The 26052-nt window shown below is 43.6% G+C and overlaps 1 protein-coding gene across 3 annotated transcripts; it reads right to left on the reverse strand.

Annotated features, from left to right (window-relative positions):
- Nucleotides 1-1332: 1332 nt before the first annotated feature.
- Nucleotides 1333-20889, reverse strand: LOC100728550 (odorant receptor 131-2-like). Of its 3 annotated transcripts, none has more exons than XM_063237135.1 (3): nucleotides 20767-20889; nucleotides 15843-16202; nucleotides 1333-3672 (listed from the first exon to the last, which is right to left on the reverse strand). In XM_063237135.1, exon 3 carries the CDS (start codon nucleotides 3648-3650, stop codon nucleotides 2736-2738), a length of 915 nt encoding a protein of 304 aa, XP_063093205.1. In that variant the 5' UTR covers nucleotides 3651-3672; nucleotides 15843-16202; nucleotides 20767-20889; the 3' UTR covers nucleotides 1333-2735. The 3 variants fall into 3 exon arrangements, with proteins under 3 accessions (XP_063093205.1, XP_023422812.1, XP_063093206.1); XM_023567044.2 differs by having other exon boundaries at nucleotides 15843-16300; nucleotides 20767-20834; XM_063237136.1 differs by lacking the exon at nucleotides 15843-16202 and having other exon boundaries at nucleotides 20767-20852.
- Nucleotides 20890-26052: the final 5163 nt, after the last annotated feature.

Raw genomic sequence — 26052 nt, forward strand, 5'->3', positions numbered from 1 at the left:
GCTTATTTAGGGACTTGCCCTTCGCCCTTGGTGCTTTAGTGTCCCAAGGCTTACCTTCAGCTCACCCAGGTCTGGCCTCCGGTTACTCAGTTTAATGTGTTTACTCAGGTTCTCGCCCTAGTCTGCCTCTTGCCCCTCTATCTCCTGGCTTCAGGAAGACCTAGAGCCTGTCCTGGAAAGACATGTGGACCACGGAAGAGCCACGGTGGTGCTTGGTTACCTTAGAGTCGCCATTAGGAAACGAGGCAGACTTAGTCCGAACACCTCCAGAGGGTGCACGAACTGAGAGCCACGTGGAGTGTAGATGGACTCGGAAGCCCCTCCATGTGAATGCAAGGGGGCCTGCGGGTGGAGAGGAGAAAACGCAGGGCTGAGCGCCAGCGTCCACTTCAAGCGAAGTGGAGAACTGAGACCTGAATTTCCCAAATGATTGCTCTCTCTACAGGGAAAAATCATCGTCCTGGGCTAAGTAGATGTTAGCAGAGGTCCTGGGCCGGACATGCAGCTCAGGGACAGAGTATTTCTGCAGCATACCTGCGGGCCTGTGTTCAGTCCCCAGCAGAGAGAGAGAGAGAAAGAGACCTAAAGTCATTTAAGAACTTTCTAAGTCTGCTTTTCTCATTTGAGTTGTTTTGTTTGGTGGGTTTTGGTTTTATTTTAGACAAGCTCTTGCTATGTAACCCACACTCATGGCAATCTTCCTGCCTCAGCTCCCAAGTGCAGGGATTACAGTCATGTATCACCATGCTTGGCTGTTTTTCTCATTTGTGTATCAAGAATAACTGTACCTATTGCATGAAATGATGTGAGGACTTGACATAGTGTAAAACTGCTTGCACGGTGTGAAGAGCGTAATAGTCGCTCCAGGTAAGACTTATTGTTGTTGCTATACCCTGTAAATGAAATAAAAGTGGTAATGGCGGGTGTACGGGTTGGTTCACCAGTTCTCATTTCATTCCCCTTTGGGAAGTACATTTCCCAGCCTCCTTTGCTCTTAGGTTACCAATTAGGTTCCCCCAGTTAAAGATGATCACGTGACGTGGAGCACGGAAGGATGTGGAGGCCATCTTCTTGCAGTCTCCTTTGGAAGGCAAACTCACAGAAACATGACGGTCCGGTGGCAGCCACTGTGTGATCACTACCCTAGTTTGTCCTTGACATGAATCGGTGGTGTAGCTCTGATTTCTGCTCCTCCAGCCCCACCAGACCCTTGGTAAGCATCCAATGCCTGTATTGAATCCTTCTGCTTAAAATACCTAGAGTTAATGGCTCCCATTTCTAACAAACCCTGGGTGATTCTGAAGTGAGGTTTCATTAAAAGAAATATGCATGTACACTTCTGTAAATGTTTATTTCACACTGCTGCCTCAAATTTAAATTATTTTAAGATTTAAATTATGAATTAATTCCCATGTTTGAATCAACTTGACATTTTCCCACTGATGCCATTGTCTTTGGGAGCTGTTAACATAACATAAGCTTTCCAGGGTCCTGAACAGTGAACTCTGACTGTAACCTACATATTTGGAGCATTTGCTTGTGACGATCATAAATTATTTTTTATTTATACTTTATTTGGTTGGGAGGAAAATAGCCCTTGAAATAATTGTGCCTTCTCAGATATATTCTTTCTTCTTCTCTTAGTAATTGTTATTGCTGTTGTTTTTATTTTTGCTTTTGAGACAAGGTCTCATATGCAGCTGTGGCTGATTTTGAACTCACTATATAGCCCAGACTTGCTTCAAACTTGCTTCATGACAATCGTCCTGGCTTAGCCTCCTGAGTTCTGGGATTAGAGGCATGCACTACCACCTTTTTTAGTATTAAGAACTCCAATTTTTAGCTGAGGACAGTGCTATCCAACTAAAATATATTCCACTCTTCCTTAAAGCTAATCTTGTGGGTCTCCATTCTAGCCAGTTAGATGTAAAAAATAAAAATATGTAATTCCCACAAAGTGTCTTTCAAAGATGGGCTCAGACCTTCGCCCTCTCTTCCATCCTATGGGCTAAACATGGATGTGGTAATAAGAGCATTATCAGCTCTTAGGCTTCGTGAGGTAAAACAGGACTCAGGGTAGAGAGATCGAAGCTGCTGACTGCAGAGTTGCCACATAGACCTGGGTTGTACGGGTTTCTGTTACACAAGCAAAATTCAACCTCTGACTCTGAAGTCGCTGTTATTTGGCTGATGTTTCTGTTACTATCAACAGCCCAGACCATCCCTAGTTAGGATAAATGGGATGGCCAGGCTTCTCTTCACACTAACCATGGACAATTCTCAGTTTTAAACAACAAGTGCTTTCTCAAAAGCTGCCTAACTACTCAGACCCAGCAGGGCAGGCTGTCAAAAATGCTCTCTGTGTTAAGAATTCAATACACCACTAGGAATGGTGGTGCATGCTTGTAATCCTAGCACTTGGGAGGCTGAGGCAGGAGAAGTGCTGTGAGTTTGAGGCCAGCTTGGGCTACAAAGTGAGTTGAAGGCCAGCTTGAACTGCAGAGTGAGAACCTGTCTTTTAAAAAAAGAAGAAAAAAAGGAATTCAGAACACCTAAATAATCTCAAGCCAAGTCATGGTGCACAGAAAAAAAAACTGTACACCAACCAAATCACTCATATACTTTTAGAATCAAATGAAGGCACCCATCTGGGGTTGAATGGAAGGCAGGTCCTCGGCCTTAGCTGTTGTGTCCATTAGGACTGCAGCTGCTTGTTCACATGGCTGAACTTTTGCCTAAACAGACCCTCTTCTAGTCATCAAGTGACCGCAGCTCCCCCGACAGCATAGCCAATGGTGCAATCTGCCTCGTAGCTCTTTGTTCTGGAGCCCATAGACCAGAGGGTTAAAACACTGGGCAAATGAAAAGACACCAAAAAGGATGAGGTTCAGAGAGAAGAAAAATACTCCACACTTCTTTCCCAAACCTATGACCAGCAGGGTGGGCACAACGTGTAAACTTATCTGCAGGAGATGAATTAGGACTGTTCGCTTTGCTCTGCTGTTCGACTTGTTAAAATGACCAGCCCGTTTCCCTTCTTTATATATCAGAAGGTAACTTACAACAATGACAGACAAAGGCAGGAAGAGGAAAAGCATGCCAACGGTCCTGGCAAGTATGCCATTCAAGGTCACAGGGCAAAGGGGTGTGGATTTTAAAACAGCAACTGAGGGAGGGCCGATGCCCTCTATGAGGAACAAGCAAACATTCTTGAATACAATGACTGCCCACACCCCAGCCAGAATCCTATACTTCACTGAACCTACAAAGGACAGAGATTTCAGTGGCCAGCAAATCACCAGGCAGGTGTTCAGAGCCATCAAGGCCAGAATGAAGAGAATCCCTTCACCAAAAATGAGCTGTGCTCCAAACACCACCCAGCATATCAGCAGGGGGCTGTTTGCCCCAAGAGCCCGCATTCCTTGGAAGACAACTCCCAGGGCACAGTAGGAGGAGATGCACAGCAGGTGATGGCAGAGGAGCAGGTACCGGGTGTCTCTCCGCAGCCTCACAGTCTGTGACACCGTGGTGATGATGATGACGGTGATGGACATGGCAAAGGAGGAAGTGACCACAAACACAGAGGCCTTCACGGTTGCTTCCAGCCTCAACCAGTCTGAAATGTTGCAGGGCTCAGCAGAGGAGTTCATGGTCCTAGGGGTGGCTCAACTCCTGCACGAGAAAAGAACAGCCATGAGACAGATGAAGCCTCTTGTGAAGGTTTCCAGCTCTCTGGTCTGTGTAGTCTCCAGAAATAGGCGGCATGTCCTTTGGGATAGACGATAGGTAGTATTGGCAGGGATCAAAGAAGCTGAAGGCACCATCTATTGTTTCCTCACTCGGAAGAAGAAAGCAAGAGCAAATCACACACAAGGACAGTGTGCAGAGGAGCTCTCATATGCCACGAATTGCTCAAATACAGGTCCAGGTCCTAATGCTTATGCATCTTTTTCTGTCTTTGTGAGGCTTCTTCAATTAGAAGCATAAAGCATATTGTAAGTCAACTGAATAACACATTTATTAGCAGTCCACACAAATGTCTGTGAGGAAGTGAGAAAATCATAACTCAGAGCCTTGAGTTCATTTAGGTCTACAAGACGTGAAAAGGAAATGAACAGAAATGATGACAATCATGGGTGACTTTCATTTAATGTGTACTTTCTAAGCCTCAAAATCTGCTCTCAGAGCACACTCCTCAGTACTCCAGGCAGGTCTGATTTCTCACCAGATAGTCTTATTTTGCACTTTTCACAAATGAGCAAACTAGGACTTAGGAAATCTAAGTGCTATAATTTGGATCTTGAATGGCCCCCAAAGACCTATGTGTTAAAAACAGAGCCCAAGGATGGTGCTACTGAGAAGAGATGGAACCTTTTAAGAAATGGGGCCTGGCGGGAAGTCTTTAGGTCATTGCGGGGTATGGCCTTGAAAGGGATTATGGGAACTTTATCTCCTTGTCACACTCTTTGGTGCCCTAGCTGTGAGGTAAATGTTTTGCTTTACCATGTACTTAATTTACAACATTCTCCCTTGCCACAGTCTCAAAAGCAATGGGATCGACCTTCTCAAACTCTAGGCTAAAATAAACCTTTCTAAGTTGATTACCTCAGGTATTTGTTGTACTGGTGAAAAGCTGACTTTACACACTGAGCCGTTTGCTTCAGGCCATGTGGTTATTGCTAGCAGAGTTATATTGGGAACAGGGGAGCCCCACTCCGGAACCTAACGCCCCACTAGGAGGAAGCTACATTATACGCAAGGCTAAATGAATGCGTTCTCTAATCTCCTTTTCCAATGTGGTCAACCCCAGCTGCACTGGGCAGAATAGCATGCCTGTCATCAGAAGCCAGGAGACCGCATACCCAGGAAAGCACTGGGATCTTAGAATTGTTGGCAGAATGTGGTCACCACATTGCAAAGGTGCACACAGCAGTCTCACGTGTGCACAGCAGTGAGTGGCTCCCTGTGACAGCCTGGGCAACCCTCAAATCGCAGTGTCACTACTGTTAGCATTGAAGCCCACGGTGGTGATACTAGCTGTTGCCTGCCCACCTCTGCCCCATCCAAGGCCTTGGCATCTCACTCTTTCCTATGAGTCTGCCTCATTGAATGTGGCTGACATCTGCCTCATGGAGGACCATTCTGTAGACTCCGCTGAGTCTGTTGAGTCTGTCTCTTGAAAATCTGACCCAAGGCCCACCGAGCATGGAGTCTGACAGCAATGCAAGTCATTGGCCTGTCCAGCGCTTGTGGTGGAGGTAAGTAGGAGACAGAGGGGAGAGGAGGGAAGCAGAGAGAAGGGAGGGAATGATGAAGCCCCTGAGCCACAAAAGCTCTTGCAAGACAAAGAACAAATGCCTTTTTGCTCCTGAATTTCTGACTGCACTAAGGAGCCCTAAATTTTCTGTCCTTGGATTCTAAAAATGTAACATGCTCCTATTATCTGAGCTAACTTATATGAGGTTCTGCTTCTTTCTTTTGTCCTCCAGACTTCAGAATCCATAAAGTGGGCCTTGAAGAGGCACAGTACATGATATTGATTTCCCAAGGGTACATCACAAAGAAGCGCCACCACACTGACTTCCCGAGTATCTAAATGCCAGAGCTCTTCACGAAATCCCTCACTGAAGAAACATTTCCCATTTCCTGTATTGCCACCCTCTGTGGAAAATTTGCCCTGTTCTGATGGCTTTTGGTGCCATTGTCATGCTTCTGAATTTCAAGCATTTATTTTCTCTGCTCCCTGATCTCCACAGAGGAAATTGGAATGGTCATTGTCAAATTGCTGATCATCAAACTTTTTTTTAGTGGTAGATTTTTTGATCAGAATCTTATATAAGAACTCCCCAGGATTAAACAGAAAGATAACGTTATGGTGTATATCTAATGTTCCCCAGAGCCTCATGCTCTCATAGGTGGGGCGTTTGGGAGGTATGATGGTCAGCTGTGTCAATTTGAGTAAGAAACATCAAATTAAATTGGCTCAGTTCTGTGTGTGGAAGGCCCATCCTTGGAAGGATGACAGCCAAGATAGTATAAAAAGGGAAACAAAGAAAGAAGGAGATTGCTTCTGTTTTCTTTGGAGGAGCTCTGGTCTTTGCTTTCACCTTGGACATCATCTCCTGGCTTCCAGTGTAGACCCTTCTGCTTCCAGTGTTGACCTTTCAGCCTCCTCATATGGATTTGGGACACTACACAGGCCTTTGATTGGATCCTTCAAATTCCCAATGTAAAGACAGAACTTTGGTATTCTTTCATACCTGTCTCACTATAAGCCAACCTTGTAAAAAAATTTTTCTGTATTTGTATATCTTGTATTCTGTTTCTCTAGTAAGCACTAACTAATATAGGAGTTGACTTGGATCATGGATGTGATAACTGGATCACGGGTGTGTGACACTGGATTACAGTATAGTTCCACAAAGTCGAGATTCAGAGTTCCTGGCCTCAGTCATTTGTGGATTTTTTCCCTCAGAACTAACTAACAATTGTTCATAGAAACCCCTGCAGTTTCCTATAAAGCACAAGTAACTTCCAAGCTGTTTTTTAGGAAGGAGGTTTACAAGCAGCCAATCCAAAAGCATTACTCAGCTCTCCTTGCTGCTGATTGGCTACTGCCCAGCAACTCGTCTCCAGCTGATGAACCAGCATCCCCACATCATCACAGGTTGCTATACTGCATGCAGCGATCTCAAGTGTTTTCCATTTTATTCTTCTTTAATGCCTAAGATGCTGCCAAAATGCCCTGCATTTTCTAAGGCTTTATTACTGAAGTATTTGATTAAATTACATAACTTTAGAAAATATAGCATATTTAGGGTTTATAGTATGAAAAAGGCATTTACAAGCACTTTTCCAACCACATCTGAAATTTGTGGTTTTTTACAACTCATGGGTGCTCTAGAAACATAACTTCCATGAATTTTGGGGGGGCATTATAATCTGCTAATGAGTTTATAGCTGGGTATGATGTTGAGAGGTGAACCCTGTAGGAAGAGGTGAGTCACTGCGAGTGTGACCTGAAGGTATATATACTTCCTACTCCTTCCTGCAGCCATGCTATGGGTTGTTTCTCCCCTGCCACGACACCCTGCCATGGAGATGGCCAGCTATGGACTGAAACCTCTACAACTATGATCCAAAATGAAACTCTCCTCCTGTAACTTGTAGGAGTTGGGTATTTTCTCCTAGCAGTGAGAAAAGTAACTAAGACAGGTGCATATGTGCTCTCATAAAATTCTTCATCCTTAACTACTCATTCCTAGAGCATAATCCATAACTGCCCTTAGGGCACCCCCACAGAAACTAAGGGGCTCAGTGGAGACTCAATGAAAACCATGGTGAGTTAGACCAAAACCTTTACTCCTGGACCGAGGGACTCACATGAATTGGGCCCTACACCTAGAGCTGTCACTAACAGACTGTGGTTTTGCTACTGAAGTCACTGCACCAGAGGCGTCCTCATTCACATCCTCAAGGGCTAACTCTGAACTTGCGCCCCGAGAACCCAAGCTTTCACGGCCAATAACCCAAGGACTAGACTGCCGCTCCACACACCCCCCCCAGGGAAAATTTCCTGTGCCATTTCCCTGTGCTGGGCTGACCTTGCTGATCTGCGTGGAGCCCCAGCTTTCTAGGACAGAACCACTCTGCCAGGCCTCTTCCCAGCTGCTGGGCCCTGATGTACATAGGTTGCTGTGGGCAGAGTCCACAGTGCTGAACGCCCTCTCCCACCCAGTGCTGGGGCCTCCCATTAACACACTTGCCTGGGCTCACATTGCTAAGTTTGGCCCCACCGATGGCTACACTTCTATGAAGACCTGCTCTTCATTGTTCATTCTTTCCAGAGCCCACACATCTGTAACACACCTGCTGAATCCCTCACTCCTGCTCAGTGGGGCTCCACCCCCCACATACACACATAGACACAATTTTCCTGGCTGTATCTGAGGACCCAAAAGCTGTATACAATGACATGCAGGGTGCAATGACAGTCTCTGTTCCCTTTAGACTCAAAATCTAAAAGCTGTTCTTTTTTTCTGCTGAATCTGGATTCATTCATTCCCTGAATGGTTTCAGGGAACTATCATTGTGGAGGTCAGGCAGGGGCTCATTCCTTTAGTTTTGTAATACACACATCCATCAGAATGACACCCTGTCTCCTCGTCATCCTCAACCAACCTCCTCTGAGCTCTGAAACAGTGAGTGTATAACCCTCCACAGTGAGGTTGCAAAGGGTAAAAGGGTACAACTCCAAGTTTGTACATGAGATGGTGCAGAATATGATTTATTTAACAGTCACTCAGAATCATGTTGAGTTTTACTTACTGACTAAACAAGACAACTGGGTGTGCTGTGGGTTTCACAGGAAAAAAAAGGAATCAACAGGAGCCGATGTGGTTGGTAAAGGCTTTCTGGAGGGAGCAAAGCTTTCCAAGGATGAAGACCAGCGCAGAGCGGGTGCGGCAGTGAAGGGGGTAAGGGAGAGGAGTGGTGTGGCTTCCAGGCAATGAAAACAATGGGGGCCATTGTGGAACTACACTCAATGTTTGAGGGAAACCATGAGCAGATGGGTTCTTTGGAGTGGGCTTGGTGGGGCACACAGATGCAGGTCTGGGGGCGCTGCTTCACACCATCCCAGGGGTAAGCAAAAAGGAGCACTGAGAATTAAAATTAGGAGCACAGACAGCAGAGGTGAAGAGAAAGCTGAGATGCTCTCCTCAGTGGGGTGGCATTTGGCAGGAGCCCATCTGCACACCAGGCTGCCCAGGGGAGGGTAGATTTGCACAGTGCAAACATCGCTACCACCACAAGTGATTCAAAATACATCTCTGTTCTTGTGAACTGTCCAGCAGGGCTGGAAATCTTTAAAATCAATGAAGGCAGGTTTGCTGCCTTTATTTATGAGACTTCAAAAAGATCAGTCATTTCCTTAGGCTCACAGTTCAGAAAGAACTTCCCAGTCTGAAAACTGGCATTCCTTCTCACAGGTGTATTTGCATATCAAGAGCTTGCAGGTAAGTGGTGCGGTGTGGCAGACTGCGGCCCTTCCAGGGGGAGAACCAGCAGCAGCTCCTGAGATCCGCGCCATGTTGGTTCTTAGAACACTGGGAAGCCAATCAAGCACCTCCCTTCCCTGGTAAGCAGTGGCGGTGTGGCAGACTGTGGCCCCTCTATGGGAAGAACCAGCAGCAGCTCCTGAGATCCGTGCCATGTTGGAACTTAGGACACTGTGAAACCAAACAACCAGCCTGCCTCCCTGCTAAGCAATAGTGAACCTACTGATGCACGGCCTAGAGTCAAACATCCCTCTTCCCCTACCTGTCTTCTCCTGTCCCTCCCATTAGCAAATGGGAACCAGAAATCTGAGCATCTCCTGGGAGGTTGACCATAGCAAATAAGGGGGACTGTCTTCTACCATCTCTTTGAAGGCAAATATTTTTATTACTGTTTTGCTCTATTCTGATTAATGATGCTGCTCTATTCAATATTCTGTTTTGATAAGTTCTATAATATTCTGTATTTCATCTCATTTTGATATATGTGATTGAAGAACAACTATTATAAAGATAATGAAATATACTGTGATACCTATTACGTTTATCCCAGTAACCTGCTGTTAAGTTCTGTACCAATTTCACTGTACGATCTTAGTTGGCTTTATTCTGTCTTGTTCTGTTGTATTTTACCACTTTCAAAATAAAATTTAAAAAAAAAGAGCTTGCAGCCACCAAACTCTACCATTAGCTCCATCTCTGCATGGTAACTCCACTTCCTGGCAGCTCAGAGCCTTCCTCTTCTGAACTTCTACAGTGCGGAACAGCTGCTTCCTTCTAGCCCAAAATATTACTCTGGCTTTCACTTTGAAATAAGACACTGGAGTTGAGATACTTCAGCCAAAAATTTTAAAGTGTCTGCAAGGACCCTGACAAAATCAGCATTGGCCACCACTATTTTCAGCAAAAGTCCTGTCAGAGGCAAGTAAAACACATGGAGGTCTCCTCCTAAGAGACTTGGTCAGGGCAAACCCCTGACAATCATGTGTCTCTCTTGGGAAGAGATAGAATATCCACACAGATATGATCAGGCTTTAAATCAAATTTGCAGGAAGTCAGATTGCTATCACTGGTAACATCTAGCAAGACAACTGGTTCCTGTCTTAGCTATTTCTGCCACTGCTGAGACCCCTACCTCACACCCACTACTCCAAGTTTGTAGAGATTTCAACCCAGAGTCAGCTGGCTCCAAGGTAGGGTGGCATGACAGAGGGGCGTGGCAGAGGAGGACAGCCCATGGCATGGCAGCAGGAAGCAGAGAGTAATCAAGGGGGTAAGATGGACCCTTCCAGGCCACACCCTCAGAGTGCCTCCTCCCATCAGGCTTCACCTCCCAATATTACATTTAGCCAATCCACTGGTATCATGTCCTCCAGAGCAAATTACTTCTCCAAAGCTCCATCTATGAGTACATGAGTTTTGAGGGGACATGGAGACAGAAACCGTAACACTTTCAATGGCCAGGACTTGGTTAATAACTGACAGTTTTCCTGATGTTTTGTCCAAACCTCCAGACTGGAACTAATTAGAAAAAAAAGCCAAATCTCCCCACCCTGCCCAATCACAGAAGCTGCCCCATTTCCAAGTGGCCACCTACAGTTTCTTCAGGCCAGAAGCCTCCAACCAGGACACACCCAAGCCTGCCCTTGTTCCCCAGCCTGAAGCTCACACTGCCTGCCTCTGAGTTGCTGCCAAAACGCGCACTCTGAACAAACAGCTTTTGTCTGTTCTTCTTTGGCTGCACTTTGTTGGTTCTGTATCAGAATGAAAAGATGGGGCCAGAGGCTCTCCAACAAGACATGTGCCCTGGGTCACATCTCCAGGAAGGGAGGGATTGTAGGGTGCCCCTTCCTCACCACGTGGCCTCCAGGATGGGTCAGAGAGACAGACTGCTTTCATGGTGGGCCACGCTACCCTGGTGTCCTCACACGCTCTGTGCCAGCCAGCTGGCAGGATCCCTGCTCCTCTCACCTCTGAGGCCCTCGGGCAGCTATGCCTGAACAGGTACCCCACTCCAGATAAGATACCAGGAACCAGGGGGCCTGGGCTGGAGGGGAGCACAGAAAGAGGGGTGATGGTACCCACAAAACACAGCAAGAGATGATACGTGCCAATGGTTTTAGGAAGTGCTGATCTCCTTTATCCACACAGCAAGCCTAGAAGGTCAGTGTGAGCATTAGGCAAACAGAGAGGAAGTCACTTGGCTAAGGATAATCAGCTGGGGACAGGCATCCTAGAACTCAGTCAGGCGACCCCACGCTGGGGCCGCTCTTTAAACCCTGGGGCACATGCCTCATGTCACTGATGGCTGTGGCAGGGTCCCCAGGTCCTCTCAAGAGCTGCAGAGACCCAGATGGCTGGAGTTCTTGCCCCACGCCTGCTTCGATATCAAGGCCTGGCCTCGGAGCCAGAGCTTCTGGTTTCTGAGACCACATTTTTAAAATTTGTTTTCATTTTCTTTTTTTGTCTTTTTAGATGTAGTTTCACTATGCAGTGCAGGCTCACCTTCAGCTCACTTTGTAGCCCAGGCTGGCCTCAGACTCACAGTGATCCTCCTGCCTGAACCTCTCAAGTGCTAGGATTACAAGCATATACCACCACTCCTGGTTTCACATTTTGTTATGTTGTTTGTTCAGTTTCTTTGCTAAGAGTGCCATAGTTAAGAATGTAAACTCATGAAATTAAAAAAAAAAAAACTAATGGATGAGCAGGGGTCAAAAACAGAATTATACTCCCCCAGATTAGTGTGCTGAAGTCTTAACCCCAGCACCTGAGAAACTTGTATTAGAGATTGGGCCTTTAAAGAGGTAATTAAGCACCATGCTAGGTGGCACACACCTGTCATCCCAGCACTTGGGAGGCTGAGACAGGAGGATCACAGTGAGTTTGAAGCCAGCTTGGGCTGCTTAGTGAGTTGAAGGCCAGCTTAAATTACAGAGTTAAACTATCTCAAAAAAAGCTTTAAGAAAAAAAAAAGAGGAAATTAGGCAAAATAGCCGTGTAAGGGAGCTCTGAGCCAATCTGACTGGTGTCCTCGTGAGGAGATTAGACACACAGAGAGATGCCAGGAATGCACACACACAGCGGAGGTCAGCCCTGTGCACACCATAATCTTGCATTTCTGAGATCTGTTGTGTAGACCAGCCGATCTGTTGCCCACTGTGATGGTGCCCCAAGCACATGAATCCAGCAGATGGCTGAGCGTGGCTGCCCATGGGCCCAGCAAGCTTCCCTGAGAGCCTGTGAAGAGAGCAGGCCTCTGGCCTCTGAAAGGAGCAGGGTCTCTCCCCATCAGGTGATTACAATCAGCAGACTGTATCTGTGCCAAGGTCAGGGCCAGGGTCTGATTCATCACCAACGGGAAGAACCATGAGTGGAGAAGGAAGTCCAGAATGTCCCATGTGCTTGGCAGTTGCCAGCCAAAGGCCGACAGAGAAGCAGATATTTCTAGAATGTTCTTAACTCTGTCCTGGTATCAGAGCTTCTCTTCTCCCACAGCAGACACGCCCCTTTCTCTGTAAATGGGTCTCTCCTTCTGATCTGTGGACTTCTTTTATTTTTTAAAGATCACTCCAGTCCACGAAACTTTGGAGATCTCTTCTGTTGCTCACCTCAGAAAGGGCAGGGAGGAATGGAGAGAGCCAGCGATCGGAGAGGAAGCTCTTTCTGGGTGTCAGCTGTGGTCACTGACCATCTGAGACAGCTCCCCGCGGTGACATGGAGAGTGGAGAACCCCTGAAGTCACCTCCGTAGGTGACACTGATCATTTCAGGAGACACAGAGACTACGTTTTCCTCATGAATGGCTTCCCACATGGCTCACTCTCCAAGTGGCAACCCACCTTCTTTTCATAGCTTCCTTCCCCATTCTTTTCTGACTAAAATTTGATCTGCAAGCATTCAGATAAGAGGGATTGGCGAGTCACTGCCTGGCTTCGGGTGTCTCCTTTTCTGAAAGTCTCATGTTCTACAATCACCTTAAGAAAGCACATCCATCTTGACTGATGGCAGTGAGAGTCCAACACACAAGGCTCCTTGAGGACAGGGAAAGAGAATTTCCAGACCGAGAATATAAATATTCAAGAAGGAAGCGCTGGAGAGAGGGTAGCTACAGCAATGGTTAACAAAATCCTTTTTCATGTTATAATTTAGATAATGAAAAATGTATGTGGTTTTAGACATTATGGTAACAGTGACACCTATATCAACAAAGAGAACACAATATAATGACATGCTTCTGTGTCCTTAATACATATTAATACATACTAATAAAAATAAAGCACAGGAGTCATTTTAGGATATTACAAAAATATTGCTCAATGCTTACTGTAATAGTGATGTATATAACATCCTAAATCATAATAGTTAACTTAAATAGTAACAAATCTAAATAGTAATTTACCTAAGTAATTTAATAGTGAATTAGTCATTAAGTGAATTAATTAGTAATTTAAACTACACAATAGCTTAAATAGTAAATATTTAAGTTATAGTATAGTATGCAAATTATAGTACAGGCCACCAGCTAAAATAAAAATCACTGGATTCTACCTAGATGGTATTCCCTGCATTGGCACGGTATGAGCCAAAGAACAAAAGCAGCACGTATTTACGCCACCCATGGGTGAATTAAACTACCCAAGTGCCTGCAGCATGGATTTCAGTGGTAGGGTAAACATAGTGTCTTTCCATAATACAGATTATTCTGGATTGAACTGGCCAAGCAAAATTGGCTGTTCAGATCTAAATATTGTATGATTTTAAAGAAATCTTATAATTGAAACTGAAAAAGCCATGGAATATCTCAACATTGTGCCTGTTCTGAGAGCTTTTACTTAGCACATAATTGATTTTTAACTTGAACTTTTGCTTACTACCATACAGTTGATTTTTCTGGGTTGTAGTGAGCCTATATATTTATAAAGTTATTTGGTAGAATTATAAAACCAGCTTCCACAGGAAATTCTATTACCATGAAGATGGACTTATATTTTTCTGCAGCAAAATTCACTTACACCAACTTACTAAAGTTTGGTTATTTTCATTAGCGTTTATATTTGCCTTTTAGAATTACCATAAAATCTAGAATCACATTTATAGATCAAATGACTCTTTCAATTTGTGATTTTCTTAAAATGCAACCATTACATTCATCTTTTTTACATAAAGGACTTTGTGGATGGAAAATATATTATTATTGCTATTTTTGCAAGCACATAACTATAGTTCATATTTTTCAGATGAATTTATAAACTAAGTATTGATGCCCAAGAATATTATTAACTTGAAAAACCAAATATATTATTATTAAATAACTTTTGAGTGAGGATATTAATTATAATCAGCCATAATTTTTCAGTTCATGCCCAAGTGCCAGGTTCTCCATTTATGTGCTCTCGTCTCCCTCTCTTAACTTACTCATTCAGCAAACATGCAATATGCCCCTGCTGTGTGTCTAGCACTGTGCTAAATGCTGAGCCTGCAGAGACGAGTGAGGTAGGGTTTCTGTCCTCAAAACACTTCACTGATCCAAGCAAGCGAAGCAGGAGTAAACACTGGGACAGTTTATAGGAAAGAAAGCAAAAGCACAGACCAAAGTCACATTTTTTTCTTTGAGTTGGAGAAAATGTACAAAAACCACAAATCAGAAGACGAGGGTACTTGAGAGAGGGAGAGCAGTCAATGGAGAGGACCAAGGGCCGCGAGAGATATAGCAAGAGTCAAGCATGGACCAGATCAGGGCTTCCACTTGTGTGACAAAAGCCCTAAGAATCCACATAACCCAGAAGCAATGAGTTACTGTCCCACCTACCCCCAAGACTTGCCAGTGATTTGCTATTGAGATGAAGGTGGGTCTCTATATAAAATCAGAAGGTGACCGATCTGATTCTGAAAATGTAATGCATTGGGCATTCACCACATTTTGTGTGTTCAAACCATACAGAGGATACTGAAGCAACAGCTGGAAACAGGTGACATCCCCTTAAAAGCCAAGAAAAGCAAAGAGACAAAAGTCACTAAGTGTTACCAATACCAAAGAAACAAAGACACTGAAGTTAATGTAGAAGTCTGATCCACTTGGTAAGTCTGTTCCCCATCCTGAGAAATATCTATGAGCCTGCCACAGTAATATTATAATTTAGTGATTGTCTACTAGGTACCAGGCACTCTACATGGCACCTAGAGGTTAAGTGGAAAAATGAGGCAAAATCACTGCTTTTGTGTAGCTCGTGGGCTTTGTTTAAGCCAAAATTTTCAACACCAAGACAAGTACTTTATCTTAAAGTGCTGAATGCTTACAGGAGGGAATCTGTTCCTCCGAGGAGGATTAGAGAAAACATCTCACAGGACACCCACCCTTGAGAAACCCAAAAGATTCTTGCATCCAGCTAACTGGCCCTCCACTTGTCATTCATCATACACGTGCTGAGTATCTAAAACAGACACTGTACACGCAACAATGAGTAAGAACAAGGTCCTCATTCGTGAGCTGTACATCCTGGTGGGACAGGTGACATTCAGCTGCTTTCTCTCCACCACCATCTCCATGCACTTTCTTACAGAGACCAAAGTGCCCCAGCCAGTCTACCCCAACTATTTCAACACTTTTAGAAATGAAGCTCTAATCATGACACTAAAATGCCAGAGCCATGCATCCCATCACAGGGGGACCAGTCCAGAAAGCCTCACTCAGATCAAACCAGGTTCTGAAAATGCAGAGCCAAGAATCTGTTTCAAGAGCAAAAGCGAGACTTTAGATGCCCACTTGGACCTGAGACACTCTTACCTTACTGTCCTTTGCACCGGTGCCAGTTCTCTTTTCCAAGAAGTACATGGAAGCAATGGTCTCTTTGCAAACCCTAGGAAGAACTTCCAGGACCCGGCATCTAGACAGCAGTGAACCAAGGGGCTCCTGTTCTTTGCTTTTTCCTTGGAGCTTGTGCCTTCAGACCTGAAGGTCCTTTCCCCAGTGCCTACTGCCAGAGTCACACAATAATTCACAGTGTGATGAGCTGCACGATGGCCAGGGCGGCTGGGTCTCTCCGTGGTGGCCACTTCCTGAAAGAAGGCTCAATTCTTTATGTCCTGTCCAAGGAGGAAGTGAAGACTCTGGGGTCATGCCTCTATTTCTGCAACAGCGACGCCTCTGCAAAGGGGAGCATGCACTTGATGTCCCTTCCGCGCTGTGGACCCACGTTATCACAAAGATCACAGGGAGAGTATCTCTGGAGACAGCTCAAATGTCTTCCCCCCAGAAACATGAAGGAAAAATGTAAGTGACTGGAACCAGTGGTTTTAACCCAAACTGACCATCAAAGATCTCAAATTAGGGCTGGAGAAATGACTGCAGTTTTATAACCAAGATAAGAAAAAGGCAGTTAGGAGCTTCTCCAAGGCACACTTGGAACCATTCTGAAAATTCATCCTTCCTGTTTGCCAACACGGCTGCCTAAAATCCCGCAAGTTGCTAATTATGTACAAGTTACACACCAGCATGTCTTCATATTTATAGCTTTCATTTCTCTCTGAAGTTGTTCGACTAACATATTTGTTGTTAAAAATGTGAAATACAGATAAGCATAAAAGAAAAGAAAGAAAGTGATTCCCCTGTAATACCACCAATTGAAGATGATCACTGGTGGCACTGTGGTGTGTATTCTTCCAGTCCTTCAGCAGGGGAAGATGAGACAGCTATGAGACCCAATTTCTCAATGTCCATCCCTTTCCATACCACTGGGGGAACATCCAACCCCTATACCAGCACGAGACCCTGCTCTTGAAACAGTGTTTTTTAGCACGCACCTCCCAACCCAAGACCTAAGCCAATAAATGCCCAGCATTAAAGGCACATGATCAAGATGGTCCATTGAGAGAGAAGCCTTATGCTTCTCTGGGTCTGGGAAAGTTGTTCCTAAATGCTGTTGGCCACCATCTTGCCTAAGAGGAAATGCCTTTAATTGAAGCAGAATTTTCAAGGAAAAAAAAAGATACAGTATTTTAAAAACTGGTCTTTAGAAAGATTTCTGAGCTCTTAAACTAATACCAAAACTTGCTTCTGGAGCTTGTAGTTTTATAAATCAGTCAATTCTGGAAGCCAGTTTAAATTGAGTTTTCAAGTCCTTGTATCTAAATGCACCTTAAATTTTATATATATGAAAATGCATGGCCTCATTTTTTACATACACATACAATGCACAAGAAGACAAAGCAACTTACATATAAAACCACTAATGTTAAATAATTCAGGGGTTGGGATTATAGATTTTTGGGGATTATGAAATTTTAATATTGATTTTTTAAAATTTTATTAACCAGAATTTTTTTAAAGACTGTAGATAGTCCTGACTTGATAACTTGCAGTACCTTAGAAGTTTAAGCACTTTCTTTCTTTCCCCCCCACCCCTTTTTTTTAGTAGTTCCTTTCACTTAAAACTGTAATGAAAGATAAAGGGTGCAAATATTAAAATGGATGGACTTGTCACTAATTCTAACAGGACTGGTTCACTCTGGAACTATGTTATCAATAGTAAATGTGTGGTACTATTTGTAAGAGGACAGTATGTAAACATCAACTAGTGCTTTCTTACTGTTTTTCTTTGAACGTATGTATTACTTCTACCCATTTTTTGTTTTGTTTAGTCTTTCTTTAAATAAAATTTTTAAAAATCCAAAAAAAAAAATAGTAAATGTGTGTTTTATAGCAACTAATGAACCTACACTCATTGACATTCATACATTTAAATTTTTTTTGTACAGGGGATCAAACTCATGACCTTGTGCTTGCCAGGCAGGCACTTATGCCACTGAGCTAAATCTCTGGCCCTTAATTTTAGATATTCATTTTTAATCATTTCTAACAAGGTTACTAGAAAACTATTACAGGAATATCTACTAAATCATGAGGAATAATATGTAACATGAAGCATAAGATATTGTTTTTCCCATAAAGGGAACAATCTCTAAAAGACTTCAAATGTACATAAAACCAAAAGTTCTTATAAGATTTAAATGTTTATTCATTTGTGCCTATAAATGTACAAATAAACTGTACTTTTAAAAACACATTTATGTGTCTCATGCATATAAAACGATCTAAAATGATGCACATCAAATTAATAATAATGGCTATTTTCCATCAAGGGCACTGGCTTAGCTTGTGGGGCTGCTAAGCCTAACCCCACCCCTACCTGCTCTCACCACTGGGGATCGAACCCAGGGTTTCATGGATGCTGGACAAATGCTGTCTCACTGAGCTATATCCTCATCTCTTCTTATTTTTTATTTAAAGACAAGGTCTCACTAAGTGGCTTGTACTGGCCTTGAACTTGAGTCCTCCTGTTTCAGCCTCCCAAGTAGCTGGAATGCCACTGTGCTAAATGACAAAAAAACAAAAATGACATATAAATCATTTTGCAACCAAGTTCATATATTGAATTTATAATGAGAACAATTTTAACATTTTAAAGAAAAAGTGGGAAAATTAAATAATCTTTGAATGAAGAATCTACACCTTGTAAATTTTTTCAGGGATATTCTATAACTATCTGATAGGAATAAATGTATTCAATAAGGTGATTTCCATTATATGTAGTAGAAAACCCCAGTCACAGAAAAATTCTTTTTTGTAATGAGAAAGGAGCCATAGACTACAGGGCTGGTTATTTGGTTATGCCCAGTGCAGCTACTGGGGCCAAGGCCTTTTGGCCCTTCTGCTACACCGTCCTCAGCACTGGCTGACTGCCTCATCCTGGGCCCCTAGCAGGATGCCCACAACCATTCCTGGACCTTATCTCACTGAAGGGACTTCAGTAACCTCCCGAGATTGGGACGTTTGTCCCAGAACACCCAGTGCCTGTGCTCCCTTTAGCCTCACTGGCTGGATTCATCACCAAGCCCTGTCCTGAGCCAGTGTGGCAGGAGGAAAGGAAATCCCAGCTCCACCTGTTCTAATCATCAACCCCTAGCCAGGAACCCAGAGGAAGGGGCGAACAGGAAGCCTTCCTAGAAACTGTCTGTTAGATATGTTTACAAGTTAGAAAAGTCAGTATCAAAATCTCAATTCTCCCCAAACAGATTTACATAGTCAATGCAAGTGCAATCAAAACCCTAAGAAGTTTTTTTTTTTTTAATAAAACAAGCTGATTCCAAAATTTCTGTGGAAAATCAAAAGACCTAAAAGAGTCCAATCAATTTTGGAAAAGAAGAACAGAATTGGACAAATAACACTACGATTTAAGACTGACTGAAAGCATGGTTTTGGTGCAAGGGTAAACCTACAGATCAATAGAACAAAGAGAATACCAGAAAAAGACGCAGGCACATATGGTCAACTGCTAACAAAGGCACCAAGGTAAATGGACAGCAAATGAAGAATCTTTTCAATAAACACTGCTGGAACAATATATGCCATATGGAAAGAGAAAGAGAGAGAACCTTGACCTGTATACTGAGTTATGTATAAAAGTTCAACTTAAATGGATCACAGACCTAAATATAAAACCAACCACTAAACAACTTCTAGAGGAAAATCAGAAAAAATTCTTTACAACCTTAGGCAAATGTGTCTATATAAGACATCAAAACTCAAACCATAATGGATAATGTGTAGCTTTTAAAATTGCATTTGATTTTTCAAATGATAAAGAATTCGAACAAACATTTCTTCAAAGAAAACATAGAAGTCACCAAGAGGACATGACAAGATGTTTCACCACTCCAGTCATCAGGGAAACGCAAATCAGCCCCAGGACAAGACACTGCCTCACACCCTCTAAGTTAGCCAGGATCAGAAGGGCAGGTGGTGCCCACTGCTGGCAGTGCTCAGAGAAGATTAAACACGGAACTGCTATGTGAACCTGCATCTCCACTCCCAGTCTGTGTCTGACACAGGAAATCACATCCATGCAAACCCTTGTACATGAATGTTTACAGCAGCATTATATATAATACCCAAAAGGTGAAGACAGTCCCAGCATCCATTGAATGAAGAATGGACAAACAAATTATAGTATATCCAGGGAAAGGAATATTCCTGAGCCAGAAAAGGTATGAAGTTCAGGAGGCTAAGGCAGGAGGATTTTGAACCCAGGAGCTCAAGACAGCTTGAACAACATAGGTAGACTTTATCTTAAATTGGAAAAAAAGAAATAACATTGTGATCCTTGCTACAACATAGATGAATATGGACAAACATTGAATATATTTTGCTAAGTGCCAGAAGCCAGAAACAAAGGTCATATATTGTATGATTTCTTTTCTATGAAATGTTGAGTGCTCACTTTGGCAGCAAAATACTAAAATTGAAATATCGAGAATTTGAAAATCTATAGGGACAAAAAGAAGACTGGTGATCACCAGACTTAGGGGGAAAGGAAAATGAACAGTGACCTCTGATAAATATGGGCTTCTTAGCACAGACAGGAGAATATTCTGTAATTAGATTGTGGTGCATAAATTATATCTCAACAAATCTGATTTTTACCAAAAAACCTAGATTATGTTACTCTACCTCTCCCGTCTTAAAAAAAAAAAAAAAAAAAAAAAAACTACATCAAAACTTACTAAAAGAAATTTAGAGAGAGTCTCATAAAGGAAAAGAAAAACATGCTATCTTTACTCCCTCAAAAATATATAGTCTTTCTATTCCAAAATACAATCAAGCATGCACACATCACCAGTTATGTAAACATCTTTCACAACAGACTACTTACTTTTTATGAGCAGTTAATTTTGCTAAAATTGTCTCTCCTAAACCCAAAACAAAAATGAAAGAAGAAAGGGAACTGTTAGAGAAGAGGCAGAGACTACGCCGTGGGGGAGGAGGGACCGGAAGGAGCGAGGGTCACAGAGATGAATGATTGAAGCATGTTATCTGTATGTACAAATGTGTCCAAACAGAACCCTCCATTCTGGTGGACTAATGTGCACTTTAAAAGCAAAGAGCTGGCTTTGGTGGTGCACGCGTGTGAGCCCAGCCCTCCGGGAGGCTGAGGTGGGTAGACCACAAATTCAAGCCAGCCTGGGTAACTAAGTGACCTAACAAGACCCTGTTCCAAAACAAAAAGAATACCAAAAAAGAGGTGAGGATGTGGTTCACTGCAAAGGCTCTGCGTTTAATCCCCCGGTATTGAAAGGAGAAGGAGGAGGGGAAGGAGGCGGAGAGAAGATTGTGTGTCCTGCCCCTGCAACTTGATCACATTTGCTTCAAAGCTGGTGACTCAAGGATGTTTTGTCACCTTCCAAAACCCCACCTCTCAACACTTGAGACTTTGGGGGAATCTTTCAGATCTAAACAAGGACCAAGACAGATTTCAGACCACGTGAAAATAAAAAGTGAATTCCAGTAACTAGCAACACAGATGTGGTGTTTTTTTAGGCTTCATCCGAGGAGTCACAGGGATGTGAGGGCAGCTTGTTCACTGGCTCACACGACAAATCCAAGAAGCAATTAGCTGCTAGAATATCGAAGTTATGAAACCAGAAAATGTGCTGTCTGCTGAGTTCCTGCAATGCTCCTACTCTTTGAAACTGCTACTGAAACCTGTATTTCTCCCTTCCTTATCACTTAACAGATGTTCACCAGGTGCCGACTTGTGCCGGGCACTGACTGAAGCACCAGAGAGCCAAAAATGATCAACACAGAGCTGTTCTCCTGGAACTGAGTGGAAAAGACAAACAGCAAGCAAACTATCAAACACGTAAGAAGTCTACCACATAGTAAGCAGAGTTCTGCAGAGAATTTGAATGGAGCGAGGTCACAGCAAGAAACAAGATAGTTCCTTCAGGGTGAACCGTGAGAGAGGGCCACCCTAGGAGATGGTGACAAAGGACAAGGTGGTGCAAAGCCCTAGGGCAGGAGCAGACTTGGCAAGTTCAAGGAACCGTCGGAAGTGCAGTGTGGACAAGGAGAAGTATTTGAGAAGACACAAGAAAGGAACCAGACTGTGTGGGGCTTTTTAACCTAGAGTAAGGTGTTTCTTTATGGCTTCATTTGTTTTGATTTTTTTCCTCCAGTATAGCAGCCAGCATTCGACATGGACCCCAATGTCCTAACTGCCTGGTGTTCGTGCCCTGGGTAGATGGACCCTTTCACACTGCTTGGGGCTGTCTCACACTGCAGCTTCTGCCTTTGTGTTCCAAATCCTTTGTGTTGGGGGAAGCCAGCACCGATCTATGAGGCCAAGTATCTTAGTTACTTTCTCCTTGCTGGAACAAAATACCTAGTAGCTACAAATTAAAGGAGCAAAGGTTTATTTTAGCTCACGGTTTGTAGAGGTTTCAGTCTATAGTCAGCTAACTCCAAGGCAGGGCGTCATGGCAGAGAAGAAACAATGAACAGTGAGCCTTCCTTTCCCTTTTTATCCCATCCAGACTACAAACCCATTGGTTGGTGTCACACACACACAAGGTAGGCTTTCCTGTTATCCACATCCAAAACTATGCTAAACCAATCAGTGGACTAATCAGTTACCACACCCATAATCTAGTATCAAACAGCCACTTCCCGAAAGGTGATGTCCTATGAGAACATCTAGATGTAAACCTCCACACCAAGCAAGCCCATAGGCAGGTCTATGAGCTAAGGAACAAATTTGCCAGCAGTAATTTGCCATCCAGGGGAGTAAGCCACCTTGGAAATGGCCCTCCAGCCCTAGGAAAGCCTTCTCCTAGGTAATTACAACATTATCACATTCAAGAAAATTAACAGTCATTCATCACATCCTTTAGGATACAGCCTCTATTGAAATTTCACCATTTTCCAACAAATGCCTCTCCAAGCCTCTGGATTTAATTGTAATAATAATCACAACAAGTTTTAAGCAAGAGGGCGGCATGGTCTGATTTGCACCTTTAAAGGCTTACCCTGGTTTCCAGTAGTGAACAGGTTAAGGAGCTCGGTTTCCCGAGGATGCCGTGACGCTAACACAGACTTGGTGACTCACAACAACAGGAAGTCACTCTCTGTGGTCCTTGAGTTCAGAAGAAGGAAATCAGTTTCACTGGGCCAGAATCCAAGTGTCAGCAGGGCCATGCTCCCCCAAGGCTCGGGGGCAAATCTGTTTCTAGCCTCTTCCAGCTTCCGGTGGCTCCTTAGCTGTGACTTCTCTGCTGCTTCTGTCATTACATGGCTTTCCCCACTGTGACAAAGCTCCCACGCTTCCTCTCTTACGGACATTTGAATTTTTGTATTTTTGTTTTGTTTCATTTTGGTTTTCCAGCATTGGGGATTGAACCCAGGTGGTCTCCCTCAGCTACATCCCCAACCTTGCCATTTTTTTGTTGTTGTTGTTTAATTTTGAGACAGGGTCTGACTAAGTTTCTAAATTGCCTAGGCTGAACTGGAACTCACGATCCTCCTGCTTCAGCTTCCCAGAGTGCTGGGATTAAAGTGCCCATCTGATACCCAGCTATAAGGACATGTGATGGCAATTAGGGACCACCTTGATAACCCAGCATAAGCTCTGTACCTGAGATCGCACCTGCAAAGATCTTTTTTCCAAATAAGGTAACACAGGTCCTAGGGAACCGACCCTGATGTTCTGGGAGGTCATTATCCAGCCTCCTGCAGGGGTCAAGAGTGGAACCGAGGTCACCTTGGCAGTCATTGCCCACCATGTCCAGGCAGGAGATGTCTGATTCTTGGACCAGGATGCTGGCAGTGGAGAAGCACGTGGACAGGTTCAGGGTAAGTTTCCGAGCTCCAGTAGCTCACAGACTCCGTGGAGAAGTGTGACACACGGGAGGGGTGAGAGAAATGAGGGGCAGCCTTGGGGTCTGTCTTACATAAATTAATCTCCTCTAACTGGGTTGTGACTCCTTGAAATGCAATGGCCTCGTCCCAGGGCCTCATGTGGGCTTTTCTTACATTTGTTTAACTGAACTGAAAAGAAATACGGGACCCAGAGCATCAGTTACCATTTTGCCAGGTGTAGCTATGGGCAGAAATGTCAGAAAAGCTCTGTTCGAATTCTTCTTTGAATGCCAGCGACTCAGTCTGAAACTGTCAATGGAACCTTGGACTCTGTCTCTCTCTCTCTCCCTTCCTATCTCCCTCTCTCTTTCACCTCTCTCTCTTTCTCTCTCCTCTCTTTCTTTGTGGGTATAGTAAAGAATCCCAGGGAAATCTACTAAGGGACATGAATAACCCTCATTTAATGACTTACCTGTTTAATGACTGTTCAAACTTACGATCTTTTCTTTTTTGTATAGTTCTATACATCTTGTTTGCAGAGCCTTAATGTCTTTTTTCTACAATACCCCTTGTTTATACGGCACTGTAAGTTTTGTTGATTGCACAGTGTAGTACAGTATTGTAGTGTATGCTCTATTATAATTATAGTATTGCATGTAAGATTTACACAAATGAAAGCAAAATCATCAAGTTGGAGTTTTCTTTGACCACTTCTTTTTGTTTTGAATATTGCATCGTTCACACTACAAGCAATTCCTCATCTGGTGACAAATTCAATTAACAACCCAGTTACAGGAATGTAAGTCGATCATTAAATTAGAAATGTCTATATTTTACTAACAAGCAAATACAGTTTTCACATCTTTTTCGTTACTGCTATCATACTTAAATTTATCGTCTTACAATTTTGTGTGTGTGTATTGGGGATCAAACTCACCACCTCACACTTGCCAGGTAGGCGCTGTGCCACTATATCCCTGGCCCCTATAAATTAGTTTAAAACCAACAATTAACCAGCTGTAGAAAGCACTGATAAGCATATCATTTCCCGACAACTTTAATATAAGTGTGATTACAGGTTCTGTGTCCCTCAGCTTTCCACATTTGTGACAAAATACCTATCAGAAATCAACTTTTTTTTTTTTTTTGGTTGGTTTCAGAGGTCTCAGTCCATAGGCACTGAGCTCCTTTGTTTCTAGTCCATCGTGAAGAGGAACATAGTGGCAAGGAACATGGGGGAGGGGCTGTTCACCTCATAGCAGACAGAAATACAGAGACAGAGAGAGAACCAGGGAGCGTGAGAGGAGGCGACGGGAGACAAGGTTTGTGCCCAAGGTGCTCCCCCCATCCTCCTCCCTTCAGCTAGGCTGTCTTTTCAGTAATGTCATCCAGTTGAGTACCTCAGTGAACTGACCTGCTGATAGGGTTAGAGACCTCACACCCAGTCCCCTCTCTGAACACTTCGACACCCAGGACCAAGCCCCCACCACCTGAGCCCCAGGGGATGAATCCTGCGCAAACCACAGCAGACCTATGTCCATTTTTTTTTTTTTTTTTGTGGTACCAGGGATTGAACTCATGACCTTGCACTTGCCAGGCAAGCACTTATGCCCCTGAGCTAAATGCCCAGCCCCCTATGTCCATTTTTATACCCTACACAAAGAAACCCAAGACACAAGAAAATCTTCAAAGCAAATAAATTTGTGCAGGTACAAATGTCAAGTGGTTTTGATTCTCTTTATCCCGAAGATAATGAGCCAGCTTTCAAAAGACTGTCAATTATTAGAAGTCTAAAAAAAGTTATTAGAAGTCTGTCTTGGATCAGCTAGTGCTGATTGTTTGTCTTGGCTCTTATTAAAATAACCCAGAGAAAGAAGTGAAGCCCTGTTTCCACTATTTATTCATTTAAAAGGTGGATACCTTGCCAGTCTGTAGCTTTGTGTCCCCCTCAAATTCATCTGCTAAAATTCTAACCCCGAGGTAATGGTGATAGACAGTCAGGGCCTGTGGAGGTGATTAGGTCCCAAGGGTGGCGTCAGAGTGGCATTAGTGCTCTTATGAAAGAGGCTTGGAGAGAGTTTTGTGGTCCTTTCTCCCATATGAGACTAGAGCAAAAAGATGACCATCGGTGAGGAGGTGGTCTTCACCAGTCGGCTAAGCTGCCAGCACCTTATTACTGGGTTTTGGAGTGCTGGAGGCTCCTTCTGGAGGTGGTTTCTAGCTTCTTTCTGTCCTGAGCAAAAAACTTGATCAAGATCAGCACAAAGTTTTATTAAAGGTAGGGAAAAAAAGAGGTTCTGCAGCG

The sequence above is a fragment of the Cavia porcellus genome, unplaced genomic scaffold, assembly GCF_034190915.1.
Source record: "Cavia porcellus strain 051 isolate PalLab524CR breed Dunkin Hartley unplaced genomic scaffold, mCavPor4.1 scaffold_26, whole genome shotgun sequence".
Classification (NCBI taxonomy): domain Eukaryota; kingdom Metazoa; phylum Chordata; class Mammalia; order Rodentia; family Caviidae; genus Cavia; species Cavia porcellus.

What these genes read in the sequence shown, in the direction of transcription:
- LOC100728550 (XM_063237135.1), bottom strand. Translation starts at nt 3,650, where the DNA reads ATGAACTCCTCTGCTGAGCCCTGCAACATTTCAGACTGGTTGAGGCTG.